The sequence below is a fragment of the Nerophis ophidion genome, linkage group LG21 (assembly GCF_033978795.1).
Source record: "Nerophis ophidion isolate RoL-2023_Sa linkage group LG21, RoL_Noph_v1.0, whole genome shotgun sequence".
Taxonomy (NCBI): Eukaryota; Metazoa; Chordata; class Actinopteri; order Syngnathiformes; family Syngnathidae; genus Nerophis; species Nerophis ophidion.
In genome coordinates, this window is record NC_084631.1 from 43,051,550 (window position 1) to 43,076,001 (window position 24,452).

General features: G+C 39.2%; 1 protein-coding gene and 1 long non-coding RNA gene across 2 annotated transcripts in view; one reads left to right on the forward strand and one right to left on the reverse strand.

The window, feature by feature from the left end:
- The window catches only part of mfsd2ab (MFSD2 lysolipid transporter A, lysophospholipid b), a 42,074-nt gene extending 18,188 nt beyond the window's left edge, over positions 1–23,886 (reverse strand). Inside the window, exons 1-4 of the mRNA XM_061882662.1 lie at positions 23,676–23,886; positions 18,347–18,472; positions 13,130–13,254; positions 4,802–4,925 (exon numbers count right to left, since the gene is read on the reverse strand). Coding sequence (XP_061738646.1) covers positions 4,802–4,925; positions 13,130–13,254; positions 18,347–18,472; positions 23,676–23,765 — 465 coding nt within the window. The 5' untranslated portion in view covers positions 23,766–23,886. The remainder of the gene's footprint in view (positions 1–4,801; positions 4,926–13,129; positions 13,255–18,346; positions 18,473–23,675) is intronic.
- On the forward strand, positions 5,063–19,562 carry LOC133540137 (uncharacterized). Its single transcript, XR_009803566.1, has 3 exons — positions 5,063–5,343; positions 5,421–5,598; positions 18,798–19,562. It is a non-coding gene; the product is annotated as an uncharacterized LOC133540137 (long non-coding RNA).
- Positions 23,887–24,452: the final 566 nt, after the last annotated feature.

Below are 24,452 nucleotides of genomic sequence, written 5' to 3' on the forward strand. Positions count from 1 at the left end.
TCAACTCCAAAAATGTAAATACAAACATTTAAGCTTATTGCCACTGCCAGGGTATTTAAGTTATCCTGTTTGTTATGGAAAATAAATATAATCTACATAGAAATCTCTGAGCCACAATCATAACATCTGAACAGGCAATTTCTGAGGTAACAGCAGAAACATTTTTTTTATCAGGGATCTTATGTTTAAAAAGCCTATATTATAGGTAGTGGGCTGTTTTAGGGAATTTTTGATCAAATTATCCGTAGTAGCAATATTAATAATGTTGTGTTTATTCTGCGTAGTGCACTTAAAATAATTATCTAGGAATTGATATGATGGGAATTTTCCGATTGTTTGCTTGGTGCTTTGATAAACTGAACGCATCATATACATGGTACTATATTGTGATGTTATGAGCCAGGGAAAAAAAGAACTACCCTACCCAGCATGCAACAGGAGTGACGAGCATGTAAAGGTTGTGTGTCGCCATGACGGCATCTTGTATGTTGTGATATGCACGCTCTGAAAGCAAACGTTAAGAACTCAGCCAACACTCCTGGTCTGCATTATTCATAAATAGACAGACAACACATATACTCCGCTGCTTCACAGGCCGCTGGATGTAGCCGGCAAAGTATTCCCATGCTAGCTAGCCGGTCTAGCAAGCACGCCTCATTCAGTCCAAAACGGCCCGATCTATCCACATCCAGAATTGTCTGGCGGTCGTAAGTGATCCCGGAGTGACCACGCTGTAAGCCAGCCATGACATTTGCTGAATTGTCCGGTATTTTTGCCAAATGTTCCATCTTTACCAAGAGCCCCTCCACGCCGGGCGACGCCATCTTGTTAAGAAAAGGCATTAACAAAATAAAAGCATGTAAACAACATACGCAAATGTGCGCTAAAATAATTGTCGGCGTTAATAGATTGATGAGTTAACGCGTAATTAACGCATTAATTTGCCCACCCCTAGTATATATATATACACACACATATACACATATATATATACACATATACATACATAAATGTATATATATATATATATATATATATATATTACTCTGTCATAGATAGATAGTACTTTAATGATAGTACAATCCATGTTATAACATATATACAGTATACTCTGTCATAGTACAGTTCTGGGAGCCCAATCCCCTGGAGACCTGCCCAATATTGAGATGAGTGTATGGTATTGACATCCTTCCTAATCTCACAAACTTTTTTTGCCCTCCTTGCCCAGCAGAGGTGTAACGGTACACAAAAATTTCGGTTCTGTACGTACCTCGGTTTAGAGGTCACGGTTCGGTTCATTTTCGTTACAGTAAGAAAACAACAAAATATAAATGTTTTGGTTATTTATTTACCAAATCTGTAAACAATGGCATAACATACATATACACACGGGGTCCATTGCCAGGGTTAATGTGGTCAACATATATAACATAAAAACTAAATAAGATAAGGCTCAGAATGGTTTCTTAACAAAGCCTTTCTACATATAAAGTGCTTTTTTTGATTGATTGATTGATACTTTTATTAGTAGATTGCACAGTACAGTACATATTCCCTACAATTGACCACTAAATGGTAACACCCCAAGAAGTTTTTCAACTTGTTTAAGTCGGGGTCCACGTTAATCAACATTAAACTGCCTCAAGTTGTTGCTCAGAAGAAATAAAATGACAAAACTTTTCTTCTACATATAAAAAGTGCAACATTAAAGAGTTTCAAGTCAACTCAGCCTCAGATTAAGTGAAATGCATACAATTGTCTGTATAGACAAATGTAAGCATTTGACAATGACAATGTAAATACTTGAAAGGTTTACATCAGGGGTGCCCACACTTTCTGCAGGCGAGCTACTTTTCAATTGACCAACTCGAGGGGATCTACCTCATTTATATATATCATTTATATTTATTTATTTATGAAAGAGACATTTTTGTAAACAAGTTAAATGTGTTTAATGATAATACAAGCATGTGTAACACATATAGATGTCTTTCTTTCACAAAGACAAGAATATAAGTTGGTGTATTACCTGATTCTGATGTCTTGCATTGATTGGAATCAGACAGTAATGATGATAACGCCCACATTTTCAAATGGAGGAGAAAAAAAGTTGTCCTTTCTGTACAATACCACATGAAAGTGGTTGGTTTTTGGCATCTAATTCATCCAGCTTCCATACACTTTACAAGAAAAACATTGGCGGCAAATTCCGTAGCTTGCTTGATTGACATTCACGGCACCCGAGGGTCTTGTGAGATGACGCTGGCTGCTGCCAGTTCATTATTATGAAAAAATGACAGAGAGGAAGGCGAGAAACACTTTTTATTTCAACAGACTTTCGCGCCGTCCCTTCCGTCAAAACTCTAAAGGCCGACTGCACATTTCCTATCTTCACAATAAAAGCCCTGCTTCATGCTGCCTGCGCTAACAAAATAAGAGTCGCCAGCTTTCTAAGGGATCGCTTGTGCACGCCAGTTTTCCGAGACTCTGTATTTAGTTAGCGCAGGCAGCATGAAGCAGGGCTTTTATTGTGAAGATAGGAAATGTGCAGTCGGCCTTTAGAGTTTTGACGGAAGGTACGGCGCGAGAGTCTGTTGAAATAAAAAGTGTTTCTGGCCTTCCTCTCTGTCATATTTTCATAATAATGATCTTGCAGCAGCCAGCGTCATCTCACAAGACCCTCCGGTACCGTGAATGTCATTTAAGTGACGTCTTGGTGAAGATTGATGATCACAAATTTTTAGGTCTATTTTTAAAAAAAGCCTGGCTGGAGATCGACTGACACACCCCCCGCGGTCGACTGGTAGCTCGCGATCGACGTAATGGGCACCCCTGGTTTACATTAACTGTGGCCAAATTAAGCAATACGATAATCAGAATATATAATAAGAAGAAGAAGAAGAAGAAGAAGAAGAAGAAGAACAAGAAGAAGAAGAAGAAGAAGAAGGCAACTAACCCTTTTGAATGCCATTACTGTAGTCATTTGACAATTGTACCGTATTTTTCAGACTATAAGTCGCAGTTTTTTTTCATAGTTTGGCCGGGAGTGCGACTTATACTCAGGAGCGACTTATGTGTGAAATTATTAACACATTACCGTAAAATATCAAATAATATTATTTAGTTCATTCATGTAAGAGACTAGACGTATAAGATTTCATGGGATTTACGGATTAGGAGTGAGAGATAGTTTGGTAAAGGTATAGCATGTTCTATATGTTCTAGTTATTTGAATGACTCTTACCATAATATGTTAGGTTAACATAGCAGTTGCTTATTTATGCCTCATATAACCTACACTTATTCAGCCTGTTGTTCACTATTCTTTACTTATTTTAAATTGCCTTTTAAATGTCTATTCTTGCTGTTGGGTTTTATCAAATACATTTCCCACAAAAATGCAACTTATACTCCAGTGTGACTTATGTTTTTTTCCTTCTTTATTATGCATTTTCGGCAGGTGCGACTTATACTCAGAAAAATACGGTAATTGGAAGGTTAATAACTTGATTATTCTAATTAGAAAATATTCTCTCAATCACCGCTAGCAAAAATTGCACTTCTTTATTTATAATTTTTTTTTGTCCTGTCCAGCTTCTCAGGCAAATCAGGGGCGGCATGGCACAGTGGGTAGAGTGGCTGTGCCAGAAACCTGAGGGTTGCAAGTTCGCTTCCCACCTGCCGCTCACACCGGTGAATGAATGACAGGTGGTGGTCGGAAGGTCCGTAGGCGCAAACTGGCAGCCACGCTTCCGTCAGTCTACCCCAGGGCAGCTGTGGCTACAGATGTAGCTTACCACCACCAGGTGTGAATGAATGATGGCTTCCCACTTCTCTGTGAGCGCTTTGAGTATCCAGCAATAGAAAAGCGCGGTATAAATCTAATCCATTATTATTATTATTATATAGTTGATGTAGATGCCCATGGCGGCTGTTCAGATTTACTTTCAAACGTTATCTCCTCTGAGCCCATTTGTCGTTTCGGCTTCAAACTCGCACAGGAGAGACTTTGAACCCCTCTGATTAAAAGTTATTGAAAGAGTTTTGATAAGTTCTCCGGTTTGGATTTTACGCGCCTTCAAAAAACCCCTGCCCAAATTTTCCTAAAAAATGCCATTTTTGCCTCTTTGAGCTGTAATTTGACCCATTTAAAATGCTTCAAAGTGCAAGTTAAAGCTCTACTATGCCAAGCGAAAGCCATTTATCAACAACATCCAGAAACGCCGATCTATAATTTCAACCCCTAACATAATTCAAAACTCACCAAATTTTACACACACATCAGGACTGGCAAAAATTGCCATCTGATAAAAAAACAAACCCCAAAAATAAAATTTGCGCTCTAACGCCCCCTAGGAAAATACCCAGGCAAAACTGCTTGTAACTTCTGTTAGGAATGTCGTAGAGACATGAAACAAAAACCTCTATATAGATCTGACTAAGATCAGGGTTTGAGAAGCGGCGGCAGCAACCAAAGGCGGACCCGACCAACGCTGCTTCTCTTGTTGCCTTATTTGAATTTGAAAAACTGCACTTCAATAAACACTGAACATCTTGAAATGCAGTTTTTTCTCCAGTTGGAAGCTCAAACGTGGGTCAGGCTCACCAGGTTCATTTTCTATTATCAATCAATGAATTTACTCATTGACTACTGGCTCAGGCCTACACATATGTCTGAAATATTTTGATGCCTCTGGAAATTGTATTTAATGCCTTTTAAAACCGTTTAAGTCCTTCATTTTAGCAAAATCCATTTGACTTGAAAGGCTTTTTAATGACACCAAGTGCGTTTCTTACTCACAGTCTGCAGGGTCTGGAAGATACAGTAGAAGAAGAGGTACCAGATGACTTTGCGGTCCTCAAAGGGGGGGACGTACCAAATGAGGAAGTAGGAGAGCACTGCCAGAGGGGTTGACAGCACGATCCTGCAGGGGGGGGGGGGAGACAAAAAGCAAGTGGATGAGAAGATGAAGCAGGCCAAACAAACAAAGTCTTTATGACTGTGGTTACATAAGCCAGAGCGCAGTAGCAGGCTAACTTCTAACTTGCAAAAGTGACACGTCAGCCCGTGTGTGCACATGGCAGCATCTGATGACTGTGTGAAAGGTGTGGACACACCTGAGCATCACCATGTTACATGAATGGCAGAAATGAATCACCTTGCTCCCACAAAAGGAACATACCTGCCCTAGACTTATTTCAGGTGGCTCATAAGCATGATTTCCTGCATGTGTTGCACTTGCTCATTGAAACATGTGCCAGGATCAAGTTGAAGAAGGAAACCACACCTCCAGATGCAGCAACCAGGACATCCTGGACACGGCCCACAATCGGGGTGTGGAGGTGAGTCATCCTTGTCACAAATTGAGAAGATAAGAGTGCCAGTGGATGTAGAATGTTTCCACATGTACCCTAAAAAGACACGGTGCCGGGCAATCACACAGCAGGAAGTGCAGTGACGACTACAGTACCAGGAACAGAACTTACAGGTGCCGGGCAATCACACAGCAGGAAGTGCAGTGACGACTACAGTACCAAGAATGCAACTTACAACACAGCTTTGGCTTTGCAGTCCAAAAAAAACCCTTATTCACTAAGGTACAGTAGCATACATCTACTTCAGTTTTGAAAGGTTAATAATGATTTGGAGCCGTGCAAAGTAGATCCCTTTAATTACATGGTAACTCTCAGCAGCAACAAAACTAAAACACCTCACTGCTCGCTCGGTCGTAGCACTGATGACTTCAACATTTTCAAACGCATGCAGACCACTTCAAACACTTCAGTTAGTGCCATCTTGTGGAATTAAAACTACATGTTGCTTACAGCCACAGCTGCTGAAAGGGCCTGTTTGCAAGCATTACATGGATGCCAAGAGGGCGCTAACCTTCCAATGTGTTGTAGGCATTAAATCCCACCCTCTTATGGATTCTTATATATATATATATATATATATATATATATATATATATATATTAGGGGTGGGCAAATTAATGCGTTAACTCATCAATCTATTAACGCCGACAATTATTTTAGCGCACATTTGCGTATGTTGTTTACATGCTTTTATTTTGTTAACGCCTTTTCTTAACAAGATGGCGTCGCCCGGCGTGGAGGGGCTCTTGGTAAAGATGGAACATTTGGCAAAAATACCAGACAATTCTGCAAATTTCCTGGCTGGCTTACAGCGTGGTCACTCCGGGATCACTTACGACCGCCAGACAATTCTGGATGTGGATAGATCGGGCCGTTTTGGACTGAATGAGGCGTGCTTGCTAGACCGGCTAGCTGGCATGGGAATACTTTGCCGGCTACATCCAGCGGCTTGTGAAGCAGCGGAGTATATGTGTTGTCTGTCTATTTATGAATAATGCAGACCAGGAGTGTTGGCTGAGTTCTTAACGTTTGCTTTCAGAGCGTGCATATCACAACATACAAGATGCCGTCATGGCGACACACAACCTTTACATGCTCGTCACTCCTGTTGCATGCTGGGTAGGGTAGTTCTTTTTTTCCCTGGCTCATAACATCACAATATAGTACCATGTATATGCGTTCAGTTTATCAAAGCACCAAGCAAACAATCGGAAAATTCCCATCATATCAATTCCTAGATAATTATTTTAAGTGCACTACGCAGAATAAACACAACATTATTAATATTGCTACTACGGATAATTTGATCAAAAATTCCCTAAAACAGTCCACTACCTATAATATAGGTTTTTTAAACATAAGACCCTGATAAAAAAAAATGTTTCTGCTGTTACCTCAGAAATTGCCTGTTCAGATGTTATGATTGTGGCTCAGAGATTTGTATGTAGATTATATTTATTTTCCATAACAAACAGGATAACTTAAATACCCTGGCAGTGGCAATAAGCTTAAATGTTTGTATTTACATTTTTGGAGTTGATTTTCATAAAATATGCTATTTAACTGCTACTGTTTAACAAGGACTGATTTAAATTGTGTTTGCACAACAAATGTTTTGGCGCTTTTGTTCATGTGGGAGAATATTCCAATAAAAGGTGCACTACACACTACTTTTGAATTCATTATGTGGCTTTGCGTATACAATGTAGTTAATCGCGATTAATCTGAGAAATAGTGCGATTAACTTCGATTAAAATTTTTAATCGTTGCCCAGCCCTAATATATATATATACACACACACATACACATGTATACACACACGTTTTGAAGCTAGCAATGTCTTATTTGAGTTGTATTATATAGTACATGACTACCTGTATCACAGTAAAGACTGACTTTGTCTGTGAATCCAATAAAAGGTTTCGATGCTGACAGTTTGCGCCTAATGTTATAAACCTGGGTACAAATCCAATGTATCCCAGCAGGATCCAATAAAGACATAAACCAGAAAGTGAAGAAGTCACGCATGTGATGTGACAAAGTGTACTCTTGTGGGTAAGCGTCCTGTGCCACAAATTATACTTTTCTTCTGTACATTCTCATGCCAACAAAGGCTTTATCAGGTAAAGCAATGTACTAAATGCTTTTCTCGGTATCATTAATGACATGTTTGGGGGTGTTGGCAGCAATAATCTTGCCATGAACTATAGTAACCTTCTACAGGAGACTGGAGGAAGAAGAAAAAAAAACATCCGAGGAGCCAAGAGCTGTAATCTCATTGGCTGGAATAGATGGTGTGTTGTGGGCTGGCCCAATCACAGACTGATCTTACCGGTTCATCCCCCCCCCCCCACACACACTCACGCACACACTAGTGAAACATGGCAGACTATGTGCTGCTTCCTCCGTTCTTTCCACGCAGGGCTTTCTGAGTGACGTGCCGGTGATTCCTTCACGCTCACACCAAATAACCAATGACTAGCCTGGGGAAGGACAAACGGCAGGAAATAGGAATGACCCACTTTTTACCACCAGCTAAAAAAAAAGTTCAGTTGAGATGCTGCTGCACTGCAGGCCGATCAGTTAATCAATGTATTGGAGACAGAAAATAGGACCAGTCAATTGCAATGCTATATTTCATTTTCAAATCACACTCTCTTTCCTAAAGGACGCTAATGTTCAGCCCGGGCTGACAGACAGCCGCCTGGCTTTGACACTCTACACCCAACATGTCACTTGCAGACATGAGGTGGGGGTGGATGCTCCAGAAGAATGGGGTCTGCGACCTTTAGGCCGGAGGGGGCCTCAAGCAAGACGAGCCGCTATTGAAGCCCGTGGCCAGAGTGGGGACCATTCACGTTTGTATTTCACGCAACTGGCACCCAGCGGCTTCAGTGGAAACTTTTCAAGGGAAAGTGCAAAGTAGCAGAGGGGGGTTATATTCATCAGGGTCCTGCTGAAGGTGGGAAATGTGCAAGTGAACTATGGTTTGGATGTGATTGGCAGAGAGGCCTGGGGGTGGTTGGCTCAGGAAGAGGGTGGAGTATCAAGTGGTAGACCCGCTCTGTGCAGTGCAGTCAGACAGGGTCATGTCTGCATCACAACATTTGCAGGTTTGATTGATTGATTGATACTTTTATTAGTAGATTGCACAGTTCAGTACATATTCCGTACAATTGACCACTAAATGGTAACACCCCAATAAGTTTTTCAACTTGTTTAAGTCGGGGTCCACGTTAATCAATTCATGGTACAAATATATACTATCAACATAATACAGTCATCACACAAGTTAATCATCATAGTATATACATTGAATTATTTACATTATTTACAATCCGGGGGGTGGGATGAGGAGCTTTGGTTGATATCAGAACTTCAGTCATCAACAGAGAAATGTGGACATTGAAACAGTGTAGGTCTTATTTAGTAGGATATGTACAGCCAGCAGAGAACATAGTGAGTTCACATAGCATAAGAACAAGTATATACATTAGAAGTACATTTGAGTTGTTTATAATCCGGGGAGATGGGATGTGAATGGAGGAGGGTATTAGTAAAGTGTTGAAGTTGCCTGGGGTGCTTTTGAAGGAATATAGAGATGCACTTACTTTTATACCTGTTGGGAGTGCATTCCACATTGATGTGGCATTGAAAGAGAACGAGTTAAGACCTTTGTTAGATCGAAATCTGGGTTTAACGTGGTTTGTGGAGCTCCCCCTGGTGTTGTGGTTATGGCGGTCATTTACGTTAAGGAAGTAGTTTGACATGTACTTCGGTATCAAGGAGGTGTAGCGGATTTTATAGACCAGGCTCAGTGCAAGTTGTTTGACTCTGTCCTCCACCCTGAGCCAGCCCACTTTGGAGAAGTGGGTTGAATTGAGGTGTAATCTGGGGTGGAGGTCTAAAAGTAACCGAATTAGCTTATTCTGGGATGTTTGGAGTCTAGATTTGAGGGTTTTGGAGGTGCTGGGGTACCAGGAGGTGCAAGCGTAATCGAAGAAGGGTTGAATGAGAGTTCCCGCTAGAATCCTCAAGGTGCTTTTGTTGACCAGAGAGGAGATTCTGTAGAGGAATCTCGTTCTTTGGTTGACCTTTTTGATCACCTTGGTTGCCATTTTATCACAGGAACGATTAGCCTCTAGAATGGAACCTAGGTAGGTGATCTCATCCTTCCTGGTGTTAACAATGTCACCCACTTTTATAGTGAAGTCACTGACCTTCTTAAGTTTGATATGGGACCCAAATAGGATGGATTCCGTTTTACCCAAGTGTATGGATAGCTTGTTGTCAGCGAGCCAGGTGCAAATATTGAGGAGTTCAGCACTGAGGATTTTACAACTCAGACACATTTTCTACCAGCGCTGCCAGTGCCCCTGCAAAGACCTTTACCATATTCCTCAACCTAATTTGCTCAGTTATCCCCTAATGGAGTCTATGTTGCACTTTCTGCTTTAATTGGGCTATTGGAGCTATGGGAGACATTTCAAATCATACCCACTGAAAGGGGAAATGCATTTTCAGGGGGGAATTTTGCCTATCATTCACAATCCCTATATTAGACAAGAACACATGTGATTGTCTTTTTCATGCGTTCTAAATGTGTAATACACCGCAAGTACCAGGTGGCCGACAATGAAGCCAATCGCAGGCATCTATTCCGCTCATGAAGCAGTTGGAAAAACATCCAAACACAGCTATCAATACTCCATTTACAAGTCATGACCTGAACATGAACTAAGTATCAGTCATATTGTTGGTTTTATAAGCGCTAACGCAGACAAACTTCTTTTCGCACTGCCGTGATCACAGAGAGGTAGCTAGCTTATGTGGCAAATGGCATATCGAGCTGCTGCGTCGCCTCTGAGTCGGTAAAAGTACATCTTAGATTATTCATTTGGCCTCCCGCCTGGATAGTAAAAAGTTGTGGTGATAAACCCAGAAGTTGATCAACTTTGACATTCAACTTGTACCCGGGGATGGCGAGAAAGAAACAAAAATACATTTTTATACCTGCCTGAGGATTATAATGAACAGGAAGATATAAACATCCCAGGGAGAGCAGATTCTGCCACTCAGTGGTTGTGAGTTCAAACCCCGGCCGACTCATACCAAAGACTAGAAAAATGGGAGCCATGACTTCCCTGCTTGGCACTCAGCATCAAGGGTTGGAATTGGGGGTTAAATCACCAAAAATGATTCCCGGGCGCGGCCACCGGTGCTGCTCACTGCTCTCCTCACCTCCCAGGGGGTGAACAAGGGGATGGGTCAAATGCAGAGGACACATTTCACCACACCTAGTGTGTGTGTGTGAGACAATCATTGCTACTTTAACTGTATTACCGCCACACCTTGAAAATACTTCTTTTTTATTTAAAAATTGAAGTAATATTCAAAGTCTGACGCTATTTGTAACATTCATCAACAATCTCATGATAACAAACGGCACCATTCCAACAGGTTGCACCTCCCGTGCAAACACTTTCGTCTCGTGAGTCCGTGCTTCCCACACAACACTCCCTCCTTCTCTGCCAATCACCTCTGAGGCTCAGACCATGTGCAATCATGGGGGGAAAAAGCAGACCTTCAATCCAAAACACACAAACATTACCACCAGCTGATTGTTAAAGTAAAAAAAAAAAAATATATATATATATATATACACAGTGGGGCAAAAAAGTATATAGTCAGCCAGCGATAGTGCAAGTTTTCCCACTTAAAATGATGACAGAGGTCTGTAATTTTCATCATAGGTACACTTCAACTGTGAGAGACAGAATGTGGAAAAAAAATCCAGGATTTCACATTGTAGGAATTTTAAAGAATTTATTCATAAATTATGGTGGAAAATAAGTATTTGGTCAAGCATTCAAAGCTCTCACTGACCGAAGTAGTTTTGTCTCAAAATCTCACGATACATGGCTCCATTCATTCTTTCCTTAACACGGATCAATCGTCCTGTCCCCTTAGCAGAAAAACAGCCCCAAAGCATGATGTTTCCACCCCCATGCTTCACAGTAGGTATGGTGTTCTTGGGATGCAAACTCAGTATTCTTCTTCCTCCAAACACCACCAGTTGAGTTTATACCAAAAAGTTCTATTTTGGTTTCATCTGACCACATGACATTCTCTCAATCCTCTGCTGTATCATCCATGTATCCATTTTGGTATCAACTCAACTCCTCGTGTTTGGAGGAATTAGAATACTAAGTTGCATCCCAAGAACACCATACCTACTGTGAAGCATGGGGGTGGAAACATCATGCTTTGGGGCTGTTTTTCTGCTAAGGGGACAGGACGATTGATCCGTGTTAAGGAAAGAATGAATGGGGCCATGTATCGTGAGATTTGGAGCCAAAACCTCCTTCCGTCAGTGAGAGCTTTGAATGCTTGACCAAATACTTATTTTCCACCATCATTTACAAATAAATTCCTTAAAATTCCTACAATGTGAATTCCTAGATTTTTTTTTCACATTCCGTCTCTCACAGTTGAAGTGTACCTATGATGAAAATTACAGACCTTTGTCATCATTTTAAGTGGGAGAACTTGCACAATCGCTGGCTGACTAAATACTTTTTTGCCCCACTGTGTATATGTGTGTATATATATATATATATATATATATATATATATATATATATATATATATATATATATATATATATGCATGCCCATCCATCCATTTCCTACCACTCATTCCCTTTGGGGTCGCTGGTGCCTATCTCAGCTACTATATATATATATATATATATATATATATATATATATATATATATATATATATATATATATATATATATATATATATATATATATATATATATATATATATATATATATATATATATATATATATATATATATATATATATATATATATATATATATATATATATATATATATATATATATATATATATATATATATATATATATATATATGCTTCACTTGTCAATAGTGCCAAAATAATAGGCTATATATATATATATATATATATATATATATATATATATATATATATATATATATATATATATATAGCCTATTATTTTGGCACTATTGACAAGTGAAGCACCGAAAATTTGACCACCTGAAAAAGACTTTGATCACCAAAAACCACGCTACCGAAACTAGATGTAAACTAAACGCACGTCGTTGCGAGTGTTTCGAGTGGTGTCAGCATGTCTGTGATGTGGATGTAATCATAATATATTGCAGATATTGCAGCCATCTACAGAATGTGCAAATGTTAAACGGACAGTGGCGGCTTTTAAAAGGAAAGAAAGTCCAACTGGAGCTTCTAAAAGTTGTAGTTCATACCCCGTATAGTCATGCTCATATATATTATGTTTTGGAAAATCATTTGTCCTAAAGTTGTTGCTCATGAAGTCTGTGTTGTTGTTGAAGGAGAAAGCAAAGGTTGAGATGTGTCTGTGAAATGAATACGCCACCGTATGCTTAAAATGAGCAAAATATGTGCATGTTACAGACCACTATGAATGTTACGACATTACATACATCCTTACAGCGTGTGTATAAAATGTGGATGGAGGTTTTTTTGAGCATTAGCGTACATTTACATTCCAATGCATAAAAAAGACAAACGTGTTATTGTATCACATAAGGATTGTTGTAGTTCCCCTGTTTTTGACATTTTGTTAACGTTTTGTGTGCTGCGGTTCAGGGAAAGTGTGAGTCTACACAAAAAAAGATGCAGTTCATGGGAATGGCGAGAGTAAAGACACCTACCAGGGTAGCATGCGCCCAAAACGTGTCCATGGACTGCGGGAAACCAGGAAGCCCACTGTGGGGTCCGTTATTGCGTCCCATGCACGGCCCCCAAACAGGATGATTGAGGCGTAAAAGGGATCCAGCTGGCAAAAGACAAGACATACTGAATAAAGAAAGCACTCTTGTACACATTTTAGAACTGCATTTAGTCGTAATGGTAGGGTAGCTTTAAAATCCATCATTAAGAGTCTGGAACTGGGGCCTGCCTTGGATCTTACTAAAACGGCCTTCTTTTATCCCCGTAATATCGCTAAAATTCGCTCTATTTTGTCCACTAAAGACGCCGAGATCATTATCCACGCGTTTGTTACGTCTCGTCTCGATTACTGTAACGTATTATTTTCGGGTCTCCCCATGTCTAGCATTAAAAGATTACAGTTGGTACAAAATGCGGCTGCTGACCTTTTGACAAGAACAAGAAAGTTTGATCATATTACGCCTGTACTGTATATATACCTTTATATACATATATACATACATATATACCTATACTGTATATACCTTTATATACATATATACATACATATATACCTATACTGTATATACCTTTATATACATATATACATACATATATACCTATACTGTATATACCTTTATATACATATATACATACATATATACCTATACTGTATATACCTTTATATACATATATACATACATATATACCTGTACTGTATATACCTTTATATACATATATATATACCTATACTGTATATACCTTTATATACATATATATATACATATATACCTATACTGGCTCACCTGCACTGGCTTCCTGTGCACTTAAGATGTGACTTTAAGGTTTTACTAATTACGTATAAAATACTACACGGTCTAGCTCCATCCTATCTTGCCGATTGTATTGTACCATATGTCCCGGCAAGAAATCTGCGTTCAAAAGACTCCGGCTTATTAGTGATTCCCAGAGCCCAAAAAAAGTCTGCGGGCTATAGAGCGTTTTCCGTTCGGGCTCCAGTACTCTGGAATGCCCTCCCGGTAACAGTTCGAGATGCTACCTCAGTAGAAGCATTTAAGTCTCACCTTAAAACTCATCTGTATACTCTAGCCGTTAAATAGACCTCCTTTTTAGACCAGTTGATCTGCCGCTTCTTTTCTTTTTTCTCCTATGTCCCCTCCTCCCTTGTGGAGGGGGTCCGGTCCGATGACAATGGATGAAGTATTGGCGGTCCAGAGTCGAGACCCAGGATGGACCGCTCGCCTGTGTATAGGTTGGGGACATCTCTACGCTGCTGATCCGCCTCCGCTTGAAATGGTTTCCTGTGGACGGGACTCTCGCTGCTGTCTTGGATCCGCTTGAACTGAACTCTCGCGGCTGTGTTGGAGCCACTATGGATTGAACTTTCACAGTATCATGTTAGACCCGCTCGACATCCATTGCTTTCGATCCCCTAGAGGGGGGGGTTCCCCACATCTGAGGTCCTCTCCAAGGTTTCTCATAGTCAGCATTGTCACTGGCGTCCCACTGGATGTGAATTCTGTGAGTTTTCCTTGCCCTTTTCTGGGTTCTTCCGAGGATGTTGTAGTCGTAATGATTTGTGATTTGGGGCTATATAAATAAACATTGATTGATTGATTGATCTTTAGCCTCCTTGTTGTGCCTGAGATTTAACACCAGAGGGATGAACATTCGTCAAGAATATGAAAGTGTACAGGCTGAGTCCTGAGGTGCAAGGACAAAGGAGGGGGAGCCTGCTTGGGTGTGTAAGCTCACCCTGTATACATGCCAAAAAAGAAAAATCTCAACAACAAAAAATAGGAGTTTGATTCTGCATGCTTTGCCTGGAACAATAAAACAAGTTCAAAACCTTTAAAGGTTTAGAAGGGGCTCCTGATTAGTTTTATGCAATTGAAAAGGTGGTAAATGGTTGTTTTGGTGCCTACAAATAGTGCCAGTGCCACTTTGTAGCTGAGCTGGTCTTCTTTTGCTCCCAGAACACTGCTGAGACAAGCCCAGCAGGAGGAATGTAACCCTGCCCACAGCTCTCACAATACTCACAGTTGGACAGCAAACACAACCCTGGGAAGCCTTTGACTTTCTACACCACCTTGGCCTCCACCATCAGATTAGTGTCGGGGCCAATTAAGGACACACCGACCAGTAACTTTTACAGTAGAACAAGCTCTTTTATGTTGTAATGAATGACTTTGTCTTGGACTCTCACCAAGGTTTTTACTGCATGTGGATTTACAAGAAGGATCAACTAAAACCCTTTGATCTGAAGGCAGATAGAGTAACCGTTCACTAGAATAGAATAGAATAGAATAGAATAGAGTTTTATTGTCATTATTGCAATGAACAGGTTCAAAGAACAACGAAATTGGAGCAGCTCCTCCTAAGGTGCATATACAATAAACAGACAATAGAAGGTGCGGACATTTATGAGATGAAAAAATGTGGTAGACATTGTGAGTTTAAGCTACAATTTCTTGAAGAAATTAAAGCTGCAAGCAGCGTTGGTCGGGTCCGCCTTTGGCTGCTGCCCCCGAGACCCACGGCCGGATAAGCGTTAGAAGACGCCTTGGAGCCACTATTTTGAGAATCTAATGCATTGTGAAAGTAATGCAGTTGTTGTATTGAAGTGAAAATATCAAACTGCCTGTTGATTTTTGCTAAAGTATGTTAATTATTAAAATGTAGGTCTAAGTGAGACCTACATAGTGTTTTTTGTTTCATGTCTCTCTGACATTCCTACCGGAAGTTACAAGCAGTTTTGTCTGTGTTTTCTTCCTAGGAGCAGTTTGTCCGTGTTGTATTCCTAGGGGGGCGGTAGAGCGCAATTTTGAGTTTTGAGGTTAGGTTTTTTCATCAGATCGCAATTTTTGCCAGACCTGACATGTGTGTCAAGTTTGGTGGGTTTAGAAGCATTTTAAGGGGGTCAAATAACAACTCAAAGAGGCAAAAATGACATTTTTTAGGAGACTTTGCACAGGGGTACTTTGAAGGCGCGTAAAATCAAAAACTGAGAACTTATCAAAACTCTGCTCTATACTTTTAATCAGAAGGGTTCAATCTCTCTCCTGTGCGAGTTTGAAGCCAAAACAACAAACGCACTCAGAGGAGATAATGTTTGAAGAAAGGTGACTGGTTTTTAGAAAACTTTTGTTTTGAAGGGGGGATTGCAAACTTCCTGTTGATTTTTGCTGGGGGTTGTCAATCTATGAAATGTAGGTCTAAGCGAGACCTACATAGAGGTTTTTGTTTCATGTCTGTCCGACATTCTTACCGGAAGTTACAAGCAATTTTGTCTGTGTTTTCTTCCTAGGAGCAGTTTTTTCAGTGTTTTATTCAGTGTTTTATTCAGGGCCAAGGACCCTAAATATCCCTCCGAGATCGGGCGATCTCATGGTGGTATTTGCTGGAATATAATATCCATATGACATGTATGACTCTGTATATAGGACTAAGCTGTACGGACAGAAGATGGTTATTTGGTTAAGTTCTTTTCACTTCCTCCAAGAAGTCGATCACAAGATGTTGGTCGTAGAACCTCCGACTGAGGCTTGACATTATCTAAGAAATATGGAGAAAATGTCCAGACTACATCTGAGGGAAAACCTGTTCAAAAAAGATGGTTGAAGTGGAGAATTTATTTAGAAAAACATTCATGATCCTTATTCTTGGTAAAGAAACGTCTTTTAGATGATAAGCAACCACTAGGGAAAATAATACGTATGTTTCTACGAGCACGGTTTATTATGTTTATTATTATGTTTTGATTTATTAGGGTCCTTGGTCCATGGGCCAAGGACCCTATTGAAACTGCTGTGTTTTATTATTATTCCGCACCTACGCGCTGTAATTTGACCCCCTTAACATGCTTCAAAACTCACCAAATTTGACACACACGTCGGTATAGCAAACCTTCCCAACATATTAAGCAACCAATCCCCCAAAATGAAAATTGCACTCTAGCGCCCCCTAGGAAAAAATTAGAGACAAAACTGCATGTAACTTCTGTTAGGAATGTCATAGCGACATGAAACAAAAACTCCTATGTAGGTCTGACTTAGACCCAGTTTTCATACACTCACCTCTTTCAGCAAAAATCTACAGGAAGTTGGCAAAAACCCCTTCAAAATAAAATTTGCGCCAAAAATTCAATTTTTGCCTTTTTGCGCTGTAATTTGACCCCCTTAAAATGCTTCAAAACTCACCAAACATGGCACACACATCTGGACTGGCAAAGATTGCGATCTAATGAAAAAAAAAAAACCCCAAAATCAAAAAATCCGCTCAAGCGCAATTTTTTAATAAAACACAGAAAAAACTGCTCCTATGAAGAAAACACAAACAAAATTGCTGGTAACTTCCAGTAGGAATGCCGCAAAGACATAAAACAAAAACTTCTATGTAGGTCTCACTTAGACCTACATTTTAATAATTGACAGCCTGCAAAAAATATCAACAGGAAGTTGGCAATTACCCCTTCAAAATAAAAGTTTTGCGAAAACCCGTCACCTTTTTTCAAACGAAAACTCCTCCGATCTTCACAATAAAAGCCCTGCTTCATGCTGCCTGCGCTAACAAAATAAGAGTCTCGGAAAGCTTGCGTGCACAAGTGATGTGCACGCCAGCTTTCTGAGGGATCGCTTGTGCACGCCAGTTTTCCGAGACTCTGTATTTAGTTAGCGCAGGCAGCATGAAGCAGGGCTTTTATTGTGAAGATAGGAAATGTGCAGTCGGCCTTTAGAGTTTTGACGGAAGGTACGGCGCGAGAGTCTGTTGAAATAAAAAGTGTTTCTCGCCTTCCTCTCGGTCATATTTTCATAATAATGATCTTGCAGCAGCCAGCGTCATCTCACAAGACCCTCCGGTACCGTGAATGTCATTTAAGTGACGTCTTGGTGAAGATTGATGATCACTCATTTTTAGGTCTATTTTTTTTAAAAGCCTGGCTGGAGATCGACTGACACACCCCCCGCGGTCGACTGGTAGCTGGCGATCGACGTAATGGTCACCCCTGTTCTAGACCCTTACTTTGAACTTTGCATGTAAAGTTAAAATAAATGGAGAATGACAACAATATTGAATAATTCTCTTGCATTATTTAGTGGAGCTCTTTGAAGCCTGGAACACATGACGTAGGTTGTACTCCTGATCCTTCAGGTTTATGTTGGGTGGGAGGAGATATGAGGTGAACTCAAACAACCCACCTGTGCTACATCCAGCAGGTAGATCTGCAGAAAGAAGCCTAAGGCACATCCTGTGATCTGGTAGGGCGCTCCACCGATGGCGTAGCAGATCTTGTTGCAGACGGACAATCTGTTCCTCGGCTCGTGCTGTTCAAACATGAGAAAAGACAACATTTAGACCCAAAACTGCTTTTACAGCTCAGGACTTGAAACTCAGTTTGGATTACAGAAAGTGCTCCAAATTGCATTTGCAGCAGACAACTCTGGCACAGAGGGACCCGGCCCAAATGAAAAGTGTTTATTCCACTGGTTATGTGAAGTTAAAAAAAACACTGAGCTACAGTCGGGCCTGTTTCAATCTGCTTCACATAAAAGAAAGAACCAGTCTGCGTTATTGCACTGCCAAAGTTATGAAAAGGCCTTGATGTTGTGTATTTGTTTTATTCATCTGCTTTTGTGTCTTAATTCCCAGGAATGAAAACAGCATGTCACGTCACGTCATGTCATGTCAGGTCCGATGAGGGCACCTTGGCAGCAGCACACTGGATCACTTCAACCGCCTCTCTGACCCAAAACAACACACCCCTCCTCACTGACCAATCACAAAGCCCCACTCATTAGTCAACTTGTTGGGAGGGAATTACCTGACCTTGCCATTCTTCTTCAAACATGTACGTGAAATGTATGTCAAAGGACAAAAACACTTTAACACTTGAGGTGACTAAACTCTGCAAGGAGATACTTGAAATTGTACACCTTGAAGTCCAGATGAAACTATTTTTATTTACAAATATTAAACTGAGTCGGGTAAATTCCCTGGGTCACTGGTTCTAAAACTTTTTCACCAAGTACCACCTCAGAAACAACTTGACCCGCCAAGTACCAGCCTAATGACAACATTAAATACAGTAGTGTAGTAGACCTAAGTATTCATTAAGTACCACCATCATGACAACATTAAATACAGTAGTGTAGTAGACCTAAGTATTCATTAAGTGCCAGCCTAATGACAACATTAAATACAGTAGTGTAGTAGACCTAAGTATTCATTAAGTACCAGCCTAATGACAACATTAAATACAGTAGTGTAGTAGACCTAAGTATTCATTAAATGCCAGCCTAATGAAAACATTAAATACAGTAGTGTAGTAGACCTAAGTATTCATTAAATGCCAGCCTAATGACAACATTAAATACAGTAGTGTAGTAGACCTAAGTATTCATTAAGTACCACCATTATGACAACATTAAATACAGTAGTGTAGTAGACCTAAGTATTCATTAAGTACCACCATCATGACAACATTAAATACAGTAGTGTAGTAGACCTAAGTATTCATTAAGTACCACCATCATGACAACATTAAATACATTAGTGTAGTAGAACTAAGTATTCATTAAGTACCACCATAATGACAACATTAAATACAGTAGTGTAGTAGACCTAAGTATTCATTAAGTACCACCATCATGACAACATTAAACACAGTAGTGTAGTAGACCTAAGTATTCATTAAGTACCACCATTATGACAACATTAAATACAGTAGTGTAGTAGACCTAAGTATTCATTAAGTACCACCATGATGACAACATTAAATACAGTAGTGTAGTAGACCTAAGTATTCATTAAGTACCACCATCATGACAACATTAAATACAGTAGTGTAGTGGACCTAAGTATTCATTAAGTACCACCATCATGACAACATTAAATACAGTAGTGTAGTAGACCTAAGTATCCATTAAGTACCACCATAATGACAACATTAAATACAGTAGTGTAGTAGACCCAAGTTTTCATTAAGTATTCATTTTTCCCGACACTCCTATTGAATATATTATTTTGCACTAAAAAGTAATTGAATAATATATTTCATGATAACTACGTTTAGTAATAATAATAAACATATTTTTAAATAAAAATTACACATAAAATATATATTTTTTAAATTCCAATGGGAGGCCTTCATGTAAAATGGTCTTGTATTTAAAGGCCTACTGAAAGCCGATACTAGCGACCACGCAGTCTGATAGTGTATATATCAATGATGAAATATTAAAGTTGGAACACATGCCAATACGACCGCTTTAGTTTACTAAATTGCAATTTTAAATTTCGCGCGGAAGAATCATGCTGAAACGTTGCGGTATTCGAACACGTGCGTGTGACGTCATGCATTGTAGAGGAAGATTTGTTCCAGCACCGTTCCCAGCTATAAGTCGTCTGTTTTCATCACATAATTCCACAGTATTCTGAACATCTGTGTTGCTGAATCTTTTGCAATTTGTTCAATGAATAACTGATACGTCAAAGAAGAAAGCTGTAGGTGGAAAGCGGTGTATTGCGGCCGCCTTTAACAACACAAACACAGCCGGTGTTTCATTGTTTACATTCCCGAAAGATGACGGTGAACCTTTACTATAGAACAGAGCGGTCAGGCGAACACGGTTGGATTGGACCACACACACAAAGTACAGTGTATTATGCAGCGATCATTTCGAAAGATCGTGTTTCGAAGAGGGTTCCTTGCGAAGGGCAGAGATGGGCATCGCCACCACCAGTCGACTGGCGCCGAAGAAAGGTGCGGGGCTGACCTTCAGGTTGTACAGGTACGACCATATAATCTCACTAAAACACTAGTAACACAATAAGCAGATAAGGGATTTTCCACAATTATCCTAGTAAATTTGTGTAATATCTGAATCGCTCCCACTGTATAGTCTTTTTTTTCTAGCCCCTCACTCTCACTTTCCTCATCCACGAATCTTTCATCCTCGCTCAAATTAATGAGGAAATCGGTGCTTTCTCGGTCCGAAACGCTCTCGCTGCTGGTGGCCATGATTGTAAACAATGTTCAGATGTGAGGAGCTCCACAACCCGTGACATCACGCGCACATCGTCTGCTACTTCCGGTACAGGCAAGGCTTTTTTATTAGCGACCAAAAAATGCGAACTTTATCGTGGATGTTCTCTACAAAAATATGGCAATATCGCAGTCTGGCGCATTCAGCTGGCCATGAATGACAGGTAGGATGTGCTAAATGATACTACAATCCCACATACTACTTGCAAATTACAGAACATGCATTTTTAGCTGGTACACTCATGCCAACCAGCAACAATTGTACTCGTGATTTTAAACACAAACAGGCAGACGTCCAGATTTGTAGCGAGCACGTGAACGCACCACCAAACACAGCTATTGAATCCATTCAAATAGAAGCAAAGCCATATAGCCGACATATAAATAAGCCTAGTTTTGTCCAGTAATATCAACAGAATCAGAACAGTTTGTATGAGCATTACGCCAAAAAAAGAGTGGCTTTTTGAAGAAACACATTTAGCCCTCGATCAGAGGGTTCACGACAAGACCCATAAACTACAATTATGGAACATAAAAACGTCCATTGTGTTGTAAGAGTACGAACGCCAATTTAAGAATATACACAATACAGAATAGTGCTATATTTAAATGAAGAATAAACACAATACAGTATAGTGCTATATTTAAATGAAGAATAAACACAATACAGTATAGTGCTATATTTAAATTAAGAATAAACGCAATACAGTATAGTGCTATATTTAAATTAAGAATAAACACAATACAGTATAATGCTATATTTCAATCAAGAATAAATACAATACAGTATAGTGCTATTTAAATGAAGAATAAACACAATACAGTATAGTGCTATATTTAAATTAAGAATTAACACAATACAGTATAGTGCTATATTTAAATTAAGAATAAACACAATACAGTATAGTGCTATATTTCAATCAAGAATAAATACAATACAGTATAGTGCTATTTAAATTAAGAATAAACACAATACAGTATAGCGCTATATTTAAATTAAGAATAAACACAATACAGTATAGTGTTATATTCAAATTAAGAATTAACACAATATAGTATAGCGCTATATTTAAATTGAGAATAAACACAATATAGTATAGTGCTATATTTAAATCAAGAATAAATACAATACAGTATAGTGCTATATTTAAATTAAGAATAAACACAATACAGTATAGTGCTATATTTAAATTAAGAATAAACACAATACAGTATAGTGCTATATTTAAATTAAGAATTAACACAATATAGTATAGTGCTATATTTAAAACAAGAATAAATACAATACAGTATAATGCTATATTTAAATTAAGAATAAACACAATACAGTAAAGTACTATATTTAAATTAAGAATAAACACAATATAGTATAGTGCTATATTTAAATTAAGAATAAACACAATACAGTATAGTGCTATATTTCAATCAAGAATAAATACAATACAGTATAGTGCTATTTAAATTAAGAATAAACACAATACAGTATAGCGCTATATTTAAATTAAGAATAAACACAATACAGTATAGTGTTATATTCAAATTAAGAATTAACACAATATAGTATAGCGCTATATTTAAATTGAGAATAAACACAATATAGTATAGTCCTATATTTAAATCAAGAATAAATACAATACAGTATAGTGCTATATTTAAATTAAGAATAAACACAATACAGTATAGTGCTATATTTAAATTAAGAATAAACACAATACAGTATAGTGCTATATTTAAATTAAGAATTAACACAATATAGTATAGTGCTATATTTAAAACAAGAATAAATACAATACAGTACAATGCTATATTTAAATTAAGAATAAACACAATATAGTATAGTGCTATATTTAAATTAAGAATAAACACAATACAGTATAATGCTATATTTAAATTAAGAATAAACACAATACAGTAAAGTACTATATTTAAATTAAGAATAAACACAATATAGTATAGTGCTATATTCAAATTAAGAATAAACACAATATAGTATAGTGCTATATTTAAATTAAGAATAAACACAATATAGTACAGCGCTATATTTAAATGCCTCTCAATGACTGTGGCGAAAGTGTTGGCCAGAAATAAAGAGGCGCCTCAGTATTTACACACATGCTTTATGGATCATGTCGGTGCAACTTTTCATTCATTCGTGGTTCCTGTTGCTTACCGACAAGGAGTAGAAGCTGATGGAATGTGAAAAACGCAGCTTTAGCGACGGTTTAGTGAGTCACGCCCTTCAAATGAGAACAGTTCCAACCGCCCAGTGTTGTGCCGAATTATGCACCGGCGTGCTCGCTTCATTCATTGGCGGCGGGCGTGCACCTGAACGCACCACCGTAGTCATCCTTCAGTGAATATTTAAACATGTCTGTCCTGTCCTCTCCTAATTAGACATCCTTCAGTGAATATTTAAACATGTCTGTCCTGTCCTCACCTTATTAGACATCCGTCAGTGAATATTTCCAATTGTCTGTCCTCACCTTCTTAGACGGCGTGATGCCTTCACAATCCGACGCTTTATTGAGCAAACTGGCGTTGGAGTATTGCTCGCAACCTTCTCCTTTGGCCATGGCGGGGCGGCTCCTGCGCGACGCGGGGAAACCCAGCAAGAAGTAGAAAAGGACAAAGAGTGAGCTCGAGTGTCGGCGCTGGGGTGTGACTGTGGACACCAGGACACCAGGACACCAAGTCTTAGTTACACGGCCCCGCCCATTTTCCCACGTACAATTCACCCCATCTTAGGCCACGCCCCCCGACACGTCACCGACATGCCGGTACAGCTGCACGCGGGGATCACGTGACAACAGCCTGCCTGCGCTTCCCTGGAAATGATGAAGAAATTCAAATGTATTCAACTCCATCCATCCATTTTTTTTTATTTTTTTTTTACCGCTTGTCCCTTTTGGGGTCGCTGGAGCCTATCAGCCTATTACCATGAATTGAGGAACGTGGACGTGGAGCCCGACTTAAACAAGTTGACAAACTTATTGGGGCGTTACCATTTAGGTGTCAATTGTAGGGAATATGTACTGTACTGTGCAATCTACTAATAAAAATATCAATCAATCAATCAATCAATCAATCTCAGCTGTATTCGGGTGGAAGGCTCCTTTCTTTCAATTTCACCTAAATTTCTTCATCAATTTGGTGGAAATACAATGAGTCAGCAGTTATGATGACATGGAAAATTGCAAGATATAGACATCATGGTGAATAATAACAACATTAGTAGGAATCATTCAAATGTGCCAAAAAAG